General features: G+C 51.5%; 1 protein-coding gene across 4 annotated transcripts in view; it reads left to right on the top strand.

Annotated features, from left to right (window-relative positions):
* The window catches only part of ZFP90 (ZFP90 zinc finger protein), a 94,673-nt gene that overhangs the window by 55,919 nt on the left and 24,677 nt on the right, over nucleotides 1-14,077 (top strand). For 2 of the 4 annotated variants that reach the window (XM_027618864.2, XM_027618863.2), the window contains exons 1-2: nucleotides 13,416-13,581; nucleotides 13,869-13,933. The exons of 1 other annotated variant lie outside the window; for it this stretch is intronic. In XM_027618864.2, coding sequence (XP_027474665.1) covers nucleotides 13,901-13,933 — 33 coding nt within the window. In that variant the 5' untranslated portion in view covers nucleotides 13,416-13,581; nucleotides 13,869-13,900. Of the gene's footprint in view, nucleotides 1-13,415; nucleotides 13,582-13,640; nucleotides 13,934-14,077 lie in introns of those variants that run through there. One more of the 4 variants, XM_027618866.2, reaches the window with a different exon arrangement.

Below are 14,077 nucleotides of genomic sequence, written 5' to 3'. Positions count from 1 at the left end.
CAGGGGACTTCATCCATGAGTGACTAAAAGATTTGTTGGGAAGGATCGAGTCCTCCTTTTGTGTGTGTGTTTGTACAACACACTGACTCTTCCTCATGACCAGTGGGGTTGGGTGCCATTTGCATTTCACACCTGGACTTTTCATGTTCTGGGGAAGGAGAAGGGAGTTCTTGCCTAGCAAGAGAGGAAGCTGCAATGTGCTAGGGAGAGCTAGGAGCTCTGTGTGCTGTTTCTTTGCCCCCTTAGGGGTCTGCCCACAGATTCCATGTACCCTGCATGCTTTGAGCGGCAGAGGGACACCACCAAACTTTGAGAAGCAGCTCTGAGTCTGTGAACGTTGGATGCCAATAATTATCCAGCTGTGAGTAAGCTGAACATTTCTTAGGGCTATTTCTGTGTAATTATAAATATTTGAGGATATTAAACTCCCAGGTTGCACATTGAGGGTATTATTTGAGCAATGGCTGGCTGCAGAGCTGAAAATGCAAACATCCTTTCATTCCTCCCTCCTGGAGCACTTAGAGTATTTTATGGGATTCAAGAGAAAAAAAGTTTCAGTTGAGAAAAAACAAAACAAAACAAAACAAAACAAAAAAAACCCTGGAAGCAAAGTCAGTTGCTAATATTTCTCAATAGCTCTAAATCAAAAAAGAGGAATGTGACCACTTTACTTAATTGTGGTGGGTTTGTGATGCATTTTCTCTATGGGTTACGAAAGCAATTACCATCAAACAACCTACTTGTGCCTCCGTTGTGATAAAATGTTCCCTCTAATGGAGCTGACATGCCAAGCAGAGGGCCTTTTAAAGCACTTAATGCTTCCAGAAGTGTTCGCACGTGTGGGGCTCCTTGGCGTGCCCTGAGATCCCATGACCGGCTCCCTCTAAGGACATGTCAGGGTGCAGGGGTTTCTGAATAGGAGCCAGGTCCTTTGAAGCAGCCGCCCAGGTCTGGGGCATGAGCAAGGTCTCTGCTGCCCTGGATCTGTCGGTGGCCCCCATGAAGCCTTGGGACCTGTCCAGCCTCCTACCCTCATACCCTCAGTCACCCTATCCTGTCTGCCCATCCCCTGAAGTCTCATATCTCCTCGCCTGCTCCCCATCTGCGTTTCTCCCACCCTGGAAAACAGAGGCCATCTCCCATAGACACGTGCACAACCGGGCCTTCCATCTTCCGCTTTGAACCTATCCCCTCCTCCCACAGCTTCCCCACAGTCCCTGGGGGTTGCCACTCATTCTCCAGACCCCCAGTGCTCCAGGATACTATGGCTCCGGTGCCCTTGAACAAACCCCTCCAGTTGAGGCTCCTACATGCTGTACTGCACCACCTCCCCCTTCTCAGCCCTTGCTCTGGGCCCTGGGTCACCCTTTCTCACCTCAAAGAACTGCCTTCATCTTGGGTAACTTTAACAAGGTGTGAATGGCCCATCGCAGGAGCCAGGTCACAAACTTTCCTGATGCCCTTCCACTTCCAGACCTGATAGTCTTGGCCACTAGGCGACACCTCGGCCACACTGAGCGCCCTGTGTCTCCCTCACCCTCCCTCCCTGCTCCTGCAGAGGCCTCTGGTCCCTAGCCCCGAGGATTTTGTGTCCTCATTTCTGGCTGGGACCCTGTGGCCATCCCTCTGCCTCCCTCTCAGGCCCCTGAACCCCATCATCTCCATCCCTCCGCCCCTGTGCTGCCATCCAAGGCCCCTTAGCCAGCCCCGGAGAGAATCCTGACCCAGCAGCCTCCCTCGCCCCTTACTCCACCCTGGCTTCTGTCTCCATTTCCTAAGGTCACAGCTAGACGCCCCTAAAGATGTGTTAATGTTAAAAGTTCTTTAGAGTAAAATAACCAGGACTCTCCTCCCCCACCCCACCCCCGTAGATGCGGGCAGCCGGCAGGGGGCATCTTCCGAGACACTAGGGCAGCATCCCCGCTTGCTTCCCAGGGGCGCGGTGGGCGCGGCGGGAGGAGAAACAATCCGACATCGGTTTGAAAGCTCAAGGTCCTCACACAAAGGTGGGATTGGATGAAGCGGGACCGATCCCGGAGGCTGCGCTCCCCAGACGACGCTCCAGCCGCCCGCGCCAGGTCCCTTTCCAGTTCACCATCCTTGGTTGAGGGAGCGAGAACAGGATGCGGGACGAGGGGAGCAAACCCAGGTGGACCCAGGTCGCGGCTCCGGCCTGAGTTCTCGGCCCAGATACACGCGGGCCGCCTGGTCCCCGCAGCGCGGGCCCCGGGCGCCCCCTGGAGGCTGTGCGCTCAGCCCAGACCCGGGAGGGTTGCGCCCACGAAGAACTTCCTGCCCATCAACTAGAAAAATAACCGCCATACAAGTGGACAAAGGACAGGAACAGAAACATTTGACATGAAATACAAATGCCCAATAAAACGTTAATCAGACTTTTACACAGGCAGGATCTGTTGCAATGCATTACATTCTTCGCTCCTTTAAATCTCTCAGCAACACTGCTGGGGAGAGACAGAGTACTCCCATTCTGTGAACGAGTAAACTGAGGCACAGGACTTGCTCAAGCCCACATATAAAGTGACAGGGCTAGGATCTGACCCAAGCAGCCTGACAGCAGAGTCTATGGGGGACAGTCGGTTGAGCGCCCGACTCTTGGTTTGGCTCAGGTCATGATCTCAGGGTCGTGAGATCCAGTCCTGAAGTTGGGCTTCGCGCTTAGCGCAGTCTGCTTGAGATTCTCTCTTTCCCTCTCCCTCTGCCCTGCCCCCTTGTGCACACATGCTCTTTCTGTCTCTAAAAATAAATAAATCTTTTTTAAAAAACTATAAAAATTGCTTATGTTTTATATGGTGAACTGCCCTATGGTTCAATGTTGAGAAACTGTTGATTCTTATGTCCACCTGGGCTCTTTTGAGTCCTGCTTGGACCACCTTAAGAAGGTGTGAGTTGTTTTCGAGGTGAGCACAAACTGGGGCAGAACCTGGAACAGAAAACAGCTGGGAGTAAGGGCTGCTGTGGGAGCCAGCTGGTATCTCCATCTCTCTCCCAGGGTCACACAGTCTCTCTCTGAGCTTGCTCTCTTCTCAGCCAACAGCACCTTTGTCCCCTCCGCGCCCCCTTCACTCTGAGTTTCCTTTCCCTGTCTCCTAATTTCTGTTTCCTGAGTTTCTGCTTTCTCATAACTGAACACGTCACTGGGCTGAACATCTCGTGACCTCTCTGTCTCCTCCTTCCAGCATCTGCACCAGCTACTAACCACCTCCTCCCTGGAGTTCTTCATTCATGTTCCCAAGCCAGCTCATCTGTTTTATGCCAGGGCACATCATCTATCTCTGGACAGTCCCATCCGGGTTCAATCACTGGAACCAAAAAGGGAGGGCATCAGGGTAGCCAGCATGAGGCTGTCCCTTCCGCCAGTGCCCAGGCTGATACAGGTACCGCTACTAGACTGTCTGCGACAGTCCCAGATTCATTTTTTTATTCTGTTTGCCCATGCTTGCGTTTCAATTTTTGACCTTTGTTATTGTTGTCTAGAGGTCTTTTAAGGGTCCTTAAAAATTCCTCAGGCACCCAGCCTGCTTCACTGCAGAGGCTCCTACCCAGATGCCTGGCAGGGGGAGGGTCATTCATAGTTAAACAGGAAGTCCTTTCTTCCTCCTGCTTTAGCCTCACCTTTCATCAAAAAAGGGAGGGGAGACCATATTTAATAAACACCATCCATTAGATTAGATCGACGGTCTCCAAATATTGCATTTCTTCCAGAAACAGTATCTCCTGCCCTCACAGAAGAGCATGTGGTCAAGAGGAAATTGAATCAAGTCCTTTAATCAGCCGCAGTAGTATTTGAATCATTTAATTTAGGATCTGACAACCACAAATTACTTTATTTTCCAGGCCAATTTTAGCCGACCAGGAGAGCTGGCCTAGTCCGACTCATGCTTAATAAATCACTCCCTTGCCTGACGTGGGAAGTTTGGGGAAGATATTTTTCTGGGGCTTTTCAAACATAATCAAAACAATCTCCCATGCTGTGTGTGCCTGACGTGAGTCCTTGGCCATGCTCCCTTTGCATGGCTTTGTGCCTGTAGAGTGAGCCCTCCCGCTGAGGGAGCCAGGGACACGAGGCAGGCAGCTGTCACCTCTGCAGCCTGTGCTCTTTATTCCCGGCTCCAAGTTCTCATGGCTAGGAAAACAAGTCAAATCAAATTAGATGCCAGACACAAGCTGCTTGTTGCAGCTCACCCTCTGCTGCCTCGGACTTTTCAACACCTGCCGAAACCCCTTCCCTGGAAAAAATGAAAGAGGAGCTTCTGATTTCAAATAACACCAGTGGGACACCCCAGATGTGGCCTCTTCCGGAGTCATGTTAAATCACCTGTGAAGTCGCAGTGAAGGGCAAAGTGCAAGATTTCTCCTTCAGAACTAGTCTACATGTCAGTGTGTCTGAGACCCTGGGAGATGCCTCCCCTGGCCACCAGGCAGATGGAGCTGGGCTGAGAAAAACCCATGGGACTTCATTCTGTCCCTCCTGCAAGCTACAGCCATGTGTCTGTACTAAGGGCTTGCTTTAGGCCAGTCTGCTTATGTTGCTCATTTTTCTCCATTGATTCCAAGGAGACAAAGTGGCAAGAAGGAGGCTGGGGGGCCAAGGCAGGATGCGTGGAGTTATTGGGAGCATGTTGCATTCCTGGAGATATAGTACTGATAAACAAGTGGCATTAGGAGAGGAAGACTCTCGAGTGGGCCAGTGCATGCAGGGAATTGTAAATTTTATTTTATTGATTTGTTTTTTAAATTCTTTTTTTTTTTAAGATTTTATTTATTTGACAGAGAGAGAGAGAGCACACAAGCAGGGGGAGCAGCAGAGGGAGAGGGAGAAGCAGGCTCTCTGCTGAGCAGGGAGCCCCATGCGGGGCTCAATCCCAGGACCCTGGGAACATGACCTGAGCTGAAGGCAGAAGCTTAACCCAATGAGCCACCAAGGTTCCCTGGGAATTGTAAATTTTAATGAAATTCAGTTTGTTAGAGTTTCTGTCTTAGTCAAGGTTGTGTTGATGTGAAAATAGAACCATCAGCAGCCAAGGTTACAAAGGGGAGGGTGTACCTGCAGAGACCTGGGAAATCCTGGGATGGAGCCAAATGTGAGAGCCCTCCAGGCCTCCTGGGAACTGTATGGTCACAGGTAGCATCTCCCTGGCACAGACCTGGGGCTGCTCACCCATCTCCTGTCTCTGGGCACCCCTCTCTGCAGATGGGCTATTGGTTCCTGCTCGCCCCCCTCAAAACTTGAACTCACACAAACTTGGCTCTGGGTTCATCTGGTCATGACACTTGACCCAGTACTTGGAGAGCCACCAAGGAAACTCCCTTCTGGCCCCTTTGTGGGGGGTCTCCAGGGACAGAGTGCCCCATGCACCGTTGTCCAAGTCCTGGGCAGCTGTAGGGCCCCTGTGCTAGATAGGTGTTTGTTAGGAGACCCTACCTGAAACTTGTCTAAACAGCAGCTGCCCATACTTAAGAATGGAGCTTTGGGGGAGGGCTGCTGAAGCCCCTAATCCCTCACATTGTCACCACCACTGCCTGAACCCCCACCACAATGCCAGGCCTGACTTATTTAAGTAAACCTTAACTCTGCCATTCATCCTTGTGTAACTTGGAGCCCCTTTCTTAATTTCTGATGCTTGAAAGTGGAACAGGGATAGCAAGAGCACTTTCCTTCCAGGGTTGCTATGAAAATTAAATAACTATTTGGGAAAATAATAAAGATAATACATCTTTTCGACCTAGGTGCAACTGGAGGTCATAGAAAACGTAGATGAGTGTAGACTGGAGATATGATCTTGTTCTAAAAAGATGAATATGTTTTGAATTGACACAAGAGTGAAATACATTTCATTGAAGAAAAAAAATTCAAGTAATTTATGTGTAGCCCTATACACATGACTCATAAAATATAACTATAAAATAGTTTGTCTTGCCCTTGGATGAAATTTAAGCTAAGTCCCTGTATGACTGTCTTTTTTTTTTAACCCCTTGGCCTGGCAGTAGTTTTTAGCTCTTTCTTCCTCCCAGAGGCTTTCTTGATCAAGCTCTAAAACGACCCCGCGCTGGTTCTCTCATGTCAGCAGTGGTCCACCTCTGGTCCACTGGAAACATTCACTCATCTTTTGCCCTCATGATCTCTGGGCTTGCAGGCAGATCCCAATGTGGCCACTCTTCCAGCTGCACTGTGAAGACATCTGGCCAGCCTGTCTCCTGCCATTAAGATTTCTCTGACGTAAATCGCCGTAGTTCACTCTATCCCTGAAGCTCCAAAGGACATGACTGAGCCTTCTGAGTGATCCCCCAAAAGCCCCTTTCCCAAAGCTTGAAGTGAGGAACAAGCATCCTTCACGGTCACCCTGGATTCACGCCCCCAACTCCCCAAATATGTCCGTAGAGCCCAGCACACTGCAAATGCTCAGATAATGGCAGCCATTCCAGCCCTCTGATCCTGCCTCCCAGGGCCCTGCCTCTCAGTGGCCACCTGGACTTGACTGTCCCTTTCCTGAGCAGTTCTAAGCCCTAAGTCCCAAAGGCAATCCCAGTCCTTAAGTGACAGAGTTATTGAGAGGCCAAACTGGGATTCCGCTCCAAGGCAAAATATTCCTTTCTAGTCTTTGCCAGCTGCCTCCAGGGGGAACGGTGTCTCTACCCTACAGTATGAGGATGAATGGGCAGGTGAGGAAGAGGAAGGTGTCCAGCCAGCCGCAGAAATGTGATGGGTATGGCAGTGTCCCAAACAAGCACCAAATAACCCCCACATTGGCTGCTGGATATTTTGTCCCATTGAGGACTTACTCAGGGAACTCATGAAAGAAGAAATCAAGGCTCCTTGCTCAGTGTGACCAAAGAGAGCTCAGGAAGTACCAGACCTTGAGGCAAGATGAAAACCATGCCCCAGGAAACAGAAGAGGAAGACACACCGGAGAGACCCAAGGAAGATACTGAGGGTGGGGAGAAAGGGAGGACCCTGAAGGCAGAGATGCCTTGGGTAGAAACCTTGGGTCTGAGGACCAGCCCAGAAGCCCTGACAGAGGGGTCCGTGCCCTGTTCTCAGAGTGGCCCAGGAGGAGACAGATGGTCTGGAAGGCCAGGCAGTGCCCCAGGAACATCCACACCAGCAAACCTATCTCAGATGATTAAAAATGGCAGCAGATAAATTTAACTAAACATGAGTAATGGGGACACAAAGGGGAAGTGAAGAGAAATAGAATATTTTAGCAACATAAGGAAATGAGAGGAAAATGACTTTGCAATGAAATGTCAAACTTCTGTGCCTGGAGGAGATGTAATCTGGTCATTGCAGGCTCAGGGGAGCGGGGGAGTCTGTGGTTATTTCAAGCAAATTTTAATTCACTTTAATTTAATAACATATGGCTAAATTCCTTTGTGGCAGTGTCAGGGGATAGAAACAGGAGTCAGAGAGTTACCTGGGGTGTTTATTTTTGTTGTTTCACAAGGAGCTCTGTGTGTATTCCTCCACCCCTCTTCCTGTCCATCCATCAGCCCATCCATTCATTCAGAGAGTAAATGTTAAAGCCTGGGGATTAGAAAAACGAAAGACAGCCCTGCCTGCTCCCACCCCAGGATATCCTGGTCAGTTGGGGAGACAGACACGTGAACAGAAAGTTACAGTATAGGACCACACACTTGGTGTTCGTTAGAAGTTTGTGAATTGAGGGGGCGCCTGGGTGGCTCAGTCAGTTAAGCATCTGCCTGCGGCTCAGGTCATGATCCCAGGGTCCTGGGATCGAGCCCCGCATCAGGCTCCCTGCTCAGCGGGGAGCCTGCTTCTCCCTCTTCTCCTCTTTCTTCTGTCACTATCTCTGTCTCTCTCAAATAAATAAATAAAATCTTAAAAGAAGAAGAAGGAGAAGGAGAAGGAGAAGAAGTTGTTTGTGAATTGAATGCACGATTGAAAAGGATGGTTCTGGGAAGGCACCAAAAAGGAGTCAACATCAAGCCGGGTTTTGGAGAATGAGTATGAGTTCACCAGGCAGACAAGTAAGTTGTGAGCAGCTCAGGAAGAAGGGCCACATGTAGCAAAGGAGTGCTGCTTACGGTCATGGAGCTGGAGGAGATTGCCCAGGGAAAGGAGACAGGCTAAGAGGCAAAGGACAAGGAGAGACACAGGCTCAGTGGACTTCGGATGGGGAATAACACTCTCAGAAGGGCAGGCTCTGAAGACCTAAAGCCTACCCTCACTGCAGTCTCCTCTCCAGCCTGGATGCCTACTCATCCTTCGAGCCTCAACCCAAGCATTATGTCCCCCAAGAAACATTTCTTTCTGATTCAGGTTGGGGTGAGTCCCCCCTTCCCCAGGCATGTTCCCAGTACACCCTGTGCCACCAACCCTGTCACTGCCGATTCCACCCCCATATTGGGTTAGTGAGTCTATATGCCTGCCCATCTCCCAGCTGAGGCTGCGATGCCCAGTTCTGGTGATGCCCCCCCCCCAACACTGGTGCCTCCCTGGATTCTAGCCAGGCTGTCCCGTCCATCCCATCCCAAGGATTGTCCATCCAGAGAATTGGCCCCAGCAGCTGAGGGGCGCTGGGAGGTGTGGCTGAGAGATGCGTGTTTTAATTCACATCATGTTGGACTTTTCTGCTCTTCTAGAGGGACTCTGGAGTGTACCGGGTAAGAACGCTTTTTAAGCCCCCGGGACCCTGGCTTGGGACTACTGGGTCTGGGAGACAAAGCCATAGAAGCCTGGCCCCAGGGCAGAGAAGCTAGAATGGCTGAAGAGGTCAGGTCAGGGCCTAGCAGTAAAGGGACCTGTAGGGAGCCACCTCCCTAAACAGAGCTGCCCCCAATTCCTTGCCAGAGGGAAATGACAGAGCTCTAGGTGCTCTGGATGTCCTGGTTGCTAGGCGGCAACGGAGGCAACGGAGGCAGCTCGCAGGTCGCCATGGTAACCGCAGAGCCCGAAGCGCTGTTACCCACTAGACCACCGTAGGGGGGTGCAAGAAAGGCCTAAGGTGTGGCATCCCGGAAGCTAGTGGATGGGTCAGTGGCGAGGCTGGGATGAAAGACCCAGCTGACTTTCACTTCCATGTTTTCTCACCTCCGCTCAGGTCATACCTGCGCGGTTTGAGCCAGGCATAACAGTTGTAGGAGAAAAATAAAATGGGGCTTTGGATCCCGCCAAACCAAATCTTTCATTTTACAGATGAAATAGAACCCACAGAGGGAAAGACACTTGTTGGTGACCACACAACTGCAGTCCTGCAAATAGAATTGAAGAGAAAATGGAAAAAAGGAAAATGATGCAAATGACCAAAGACCTCATCTAGAATGTGTTCTGTTGTTTAACTTATCATTTTAAAATTTAAATTGTTTTAAACCGCAGCATTCACCTGATGAGTTAAAAAAACACCACAGTGCCACATGGAACTTACGAATCTCCTTCAGCTTGTCATATGCATTTTTTTCTTCCTCTACCATTTTCTTCAACTAGCGTCTTTCCCTCTCTGGGCTTCTATTTCATCCTTAAAAGGAAGGAGCTGGTCTAGTTAATCTCAAAGCCCATTACTCTTTATAATAAAGCAAAGCCTTCATTTCATAAACTCAGCCAGGTTAACTGGGCACACATTTACTGGGCATAGAAGTGGGTAAGATCCTCTTGGGGCTACAGTCCATTTGGCAGTCAGATGTCTCTGTAACTGGGCCCCTGGCAGGCTCAGTCTAAAGGCAGCCTAGCCTAGGTCCCTTGGATTCATGTATCTGGCTGTAATGTTAGAGAACATTAACCATGAACAAAAATTACCTTGAGAATAACTGCAAGTTAATTAACCTTGCAATTTTATTTTAAAAACAAAAACTCAGGGGCGCCTGGGTGGCTCACTTGTTAAGTGTCTGCCTTCGGCTCAGATCATGATCTCAGGGTCCTGGGATCCAGCCCCATGTGGGGCTCCCTGCTCAGCGGGGAGTCTGCTTCTCCCTCTACTACTCCCCCTCTTGTGTTCCCTCTCTCACTGTCTTCTCTCTCTCTGTGCCAAATAAGTAAATAAAAATCTTTAATTAAAAAAAAAAACTCAGGGGGTGCCTGGGTGACTCAGTTGGTTAAATGTCCTACGCTTGATTTCAGCTCAGGTCATGATCTCAGGGTCGTGAGATTGAGCCCAGCAACCGGCTCCACCCAGGACATGGAGTCTGCTTAAGATTCTCTCTCTCCTTCTCCCTCTGCGCCTCCCCCTACCTTACCCCCACCTTTAAAAAAACAAAACAAAACAAAACTCAGAGACACAGTTAATCAAAAAAGTATGATGTGAGAATAATCTTATTTTAACTTCCAGTCCCTCATTCTTTCTCAGCCCTCCTTCCATATCCTATCTTTGGCTCATTTTGTCCACTTCTTGGTTTCTAAGCTGAGTCCCCTGTGTTTGGCTGGAAAAGCCCTCAGATGCCATTTGCATCTCAGAGTGTCTGGTAGGATCAGTCTTCCCACACAGCTAACCACATCCCAGTCACTGAACACCCTTGTCTGATAACAGAGGTATCTGGGGAAAAAACTTCCTGGAATAGACATTTTTCAAGACTCCAAGCCCATGAGGAAAGTGACTGGCCGAGCAAGTGGCTGAGCCAGAAGCTAAAGTGAGGTCTTCTGATGCCTGGCCCTTGTGACCCTTGCAGGGACTACATTGCCCTTGAGGTGACACCACTTGGGTCTAGCCTGAGTCGCCACACCTGGAATGGAGAAGGAGTCTATGGGGCCCTTCAGTTCAGTCCAGGGGATCAGGAGACCACCAGGGAGTTTTTGTGAGGATATCCAGGGCAGCAGGAGCTCAGAAAACATAGGTTTTAGGTGAAATTTCTGGGGGACTTGTAGAGGCTTCAAGCTTGACTTGAGGGTAGTTGGCAGGGTCAGTAATGGTTCAGAAACTGCCAAATGCATGTTCTCGTTATTGTTATGCGGAGGACTTTGCAGGAGTAGGAGGGTCCTAATGGCCAGCAGGTGGCGCTAGAGCCCAGGGCTCCGCGGACCGACGCCTGGAAGCTCTAAACTGTAGCAGGTGTTGGTCTGATGTGAGGGGAGGACCCTGGCGCTGAGAACTCGCTTCCCCTCGTGTCCAACTCGAAGCTCGGCCTCAGATCTAGCAGTGGATGACTGAAGCTACGCAGCCTCCACTCAGCGCCTCAGTCGTGTCCTCGCGGCTTAAGAGTGCATGGAAGACAGTCAGGGGACCCGAGTTCCCTGTTGGTCCAGTAATCTCTGGTTCTCTGGCTGAACAGAGTCGGATCTGGGCGAGCTACCTGCGTCAGGTCCCATTTTTTCTCACGAATTCTCGTGGAAACCAGGGGGTGGAACATTTTTATGAACGTTTTAAGGGATTGGAACTTGGATATTCCTGTGTTGTGGGGAAGGCCCCAGCCAGAAGGCTTGGACCAACGGCGGGCCAAGTGAAGAATTGAAGGTCAAATCCAGGTGGATATTAAGGATAGAGCAGATAAATGTAAGGCATCTGGCATTAGCGACAGGTCTTTTCGCCTCTGCCCTAGCTGGGACAAAATCCCGCTGAATAGTGAGTGCATCATCCGTTTCCCCAGCAGAGGGGCGGCCTCCTGCCCACCGTGTCGCGGGGTGTGAAGAGGTTTTGGAGCACAACTCGGGCACCTGGTGGTCCCCGCCGATCCCCCTGGGCCAGAACCTCAACTGGACCTGTGAGATGGTCTTTTCAGCTGCAGTACTCCCAAGTCCCGAGCAGACGCCGAGGTAGTTGTCATGGAGACAGGAGGGCGCAGAGAAGAATGTGCTCCCAGCTCTTGATTGGCTGGGAGGGTGGTTAGCGCCACGCCCCACGCCCCACGCCCGCGGCGTAGCCATCAACCCCCAGGTGTAGACTGTCCTCGGAAAAACCGGCCTCTCACCTCTCTTGGCCCTGTGGCCGGACGACATCGGCCGACCAGGATACCTGACCTTCGGCGGCAGAGCCGGCCAGGTAGGGCGGGCACTTCTGAGAGGAGACTGCCGCTCCCCTCTCGGTGCCCTTGGCCCTCCCGCCCAGAACGCGGTGTCTGAACGGAAAGAAGGGGACAATGAAAAGCAAAACTCAACTTTGCCTCATTTGGCAAAAGTCTTCCAGGTAAAAGCTACCTACCACTCTTAAGTTGTCATTTTTGCTTTGTTTTGCCCTCTGTGTATTCCTTACCAATTTTCCAGTGCATCAGTTCATTTTCAAAGGTTTTAAAACGATTCCATCCAGCATTAAAGTTGCTTAGCCACCCCGGCAGAAACGTTAAGTGCATTTGTGAGTTCCTTAGAGGAAACCCACCAATACCTGACTTGGGAGATCTGGCTTCACTTCAACCTCTTCCAACTTCCTCAGCTCCTTCTCACGCCCGGTTAGTTCCACAGCCTTGTAATGTTGTGAGCTGCACCCTTCACCCACCGGGAGCTAAGCTCAATTGTTTTCTAGCGTATCCACCTACTTACACAATGAGAATTCAGGCTGCTCTCCTTACACACAGCCTGTTCTCTAATTCCCTTTCCCTTTCTCTGGAAGGCATTGGGGGTAATTTGTGTAACCTCCCCTTTTCCTGGGTGTTCTCAATGTTTGAGAGGTTTTCTTTCTCACATTCATTTTTGGGAGTGGGGGTGGAACACTGCAATTCCCCCCTAGGCGGAGGGCTTGCCATTCTGAGGAATTCTTTTCTTTCCCATTCTAGTTTCCTCATAAAGCCTGAGAAAGAGGGGTGGTGTCGAGGCAACGGTTAATAGCAACAGGGCAAATTCAGCACCCGGCTACCCTTTTGTAAGGCCTGAGAGTGTCTAGCCCCAAAAGCTTTGTCTTTCTTTAGAATGCGAAAGAACTTAAATCCTCATCTGAGTCCCGGTTACCAATTTTGGGACAACGGGAAAAGATTCTTTTATTCCCTTGGAGTAATAAGTGCCTCAAGTATCTTAGGCGTAGTAGGCGTGGTCTGGGGAATCAGTGTCCAAACCTTCGGTAGTGACCCATGGGTGAACATGGCATAGGAGAGGCAACGGAAATAACATTTTGTGATGAAGATGCGACGCTGCCCCACTCCCTTCACTATGCCATTCCTGTAGCTGAAGTCAGTACCTGAAATATATCTTGTTGATATGTTTACGTTTTTATTGTTGGCCTCGTCCACAGCAGTGCACACCAGCTCCCCGAAAGTAGGGTCTTTCCTTTCCCATCTGCCGCTGAATCCCGCCCCTAGCACAGAAGAGGTGCTCAGTGCCTATTATTGGAATAAATGGACGCACGAGTATCCAAGCCACACCGCGGACCCCACCGCTGCTACCCAGGGTGGCGCAGCGACCTCCCAGGCTGCCTCTACGGGACCCACACGCACGGGCCTCTGGGAAGTGTAGTCAGCCACCGCCCGGGAGTTGCGGGACCGAGGCTCCGCGTGCGCAGGCGCACTTCCGCCTCTGCCCCCTCCCCCGCCTCTGCGGCCATTGTCCAGCCCCAGTGCGGCTAAGGCCGCTTTGGGCCGCCCCTCCGCACATCAGAATTGGAGAGGACTGAACCTGCAGCGGGTGCAGGAGGAGCTGGACGCGAGCGCAGAGGGGGCCCGAGGTCCCGAAATCCGAGTCCTCAGGAGGCGGTAATTCCGAGCGCGCGGGTCGAGGCGGCACCTCCCACGGGTTTGGCTTGTATCCGCCCGGCCGCGCCCACCATCCTGCGGGTGGGACTGGGCGTGGTCAGAGGACGGTGTCCAGGATGCCTCGAGCCTTTAATTTAGGGCCGGGGGAAACGGCAGGCCTAGGCGCGGTCCGCGCAGCTCCCTAACCGTCTCCGGGAGAAGTGGCTGAGGGGCGGAGGCGGGCCCGGCGCGGCGGGGAGGGGTCGGCGGTTGCAGCCGGGTGAGTGGGCCCTGTCCTCTCTCCCCAGCCCGTCTGGGAGCCGGCCCCCGCGAGGCAGGAATGGCCCCGAGGCCTCCGACGGCCGCGCCTCAGGTGAGCAGCGGGTTCCTCACTACCCCGGGGCGTGTTTAGAGCAGTCATTGTTCTCCGCCTGTGGACGGCCTTTCCCAGCTTGGTCCTCCCCTCAGAGCCTCCCAGCGTGCGAAACCCAAGATGTCCAGAGCTGGGGGGGGTGGG

The sequence above is a fragment of the Zalophus californianus genome, chromosome 17, assembly GCF_009762305.2.
Source record: "Zalophus californianus isolate mZalCal1 chromosome 17, mZalCal1.pri.v2, whole genome shotgun sequence".
Lineage (NCBI taxonomy): Eukaryota > Metazoa > Chordata > Mammalia > Carnivora > Otariidae > Zalophus > Zalophus californianus.
This window is presented reverse-complemented; position numbering and strand designations above follow the sequence as displayed.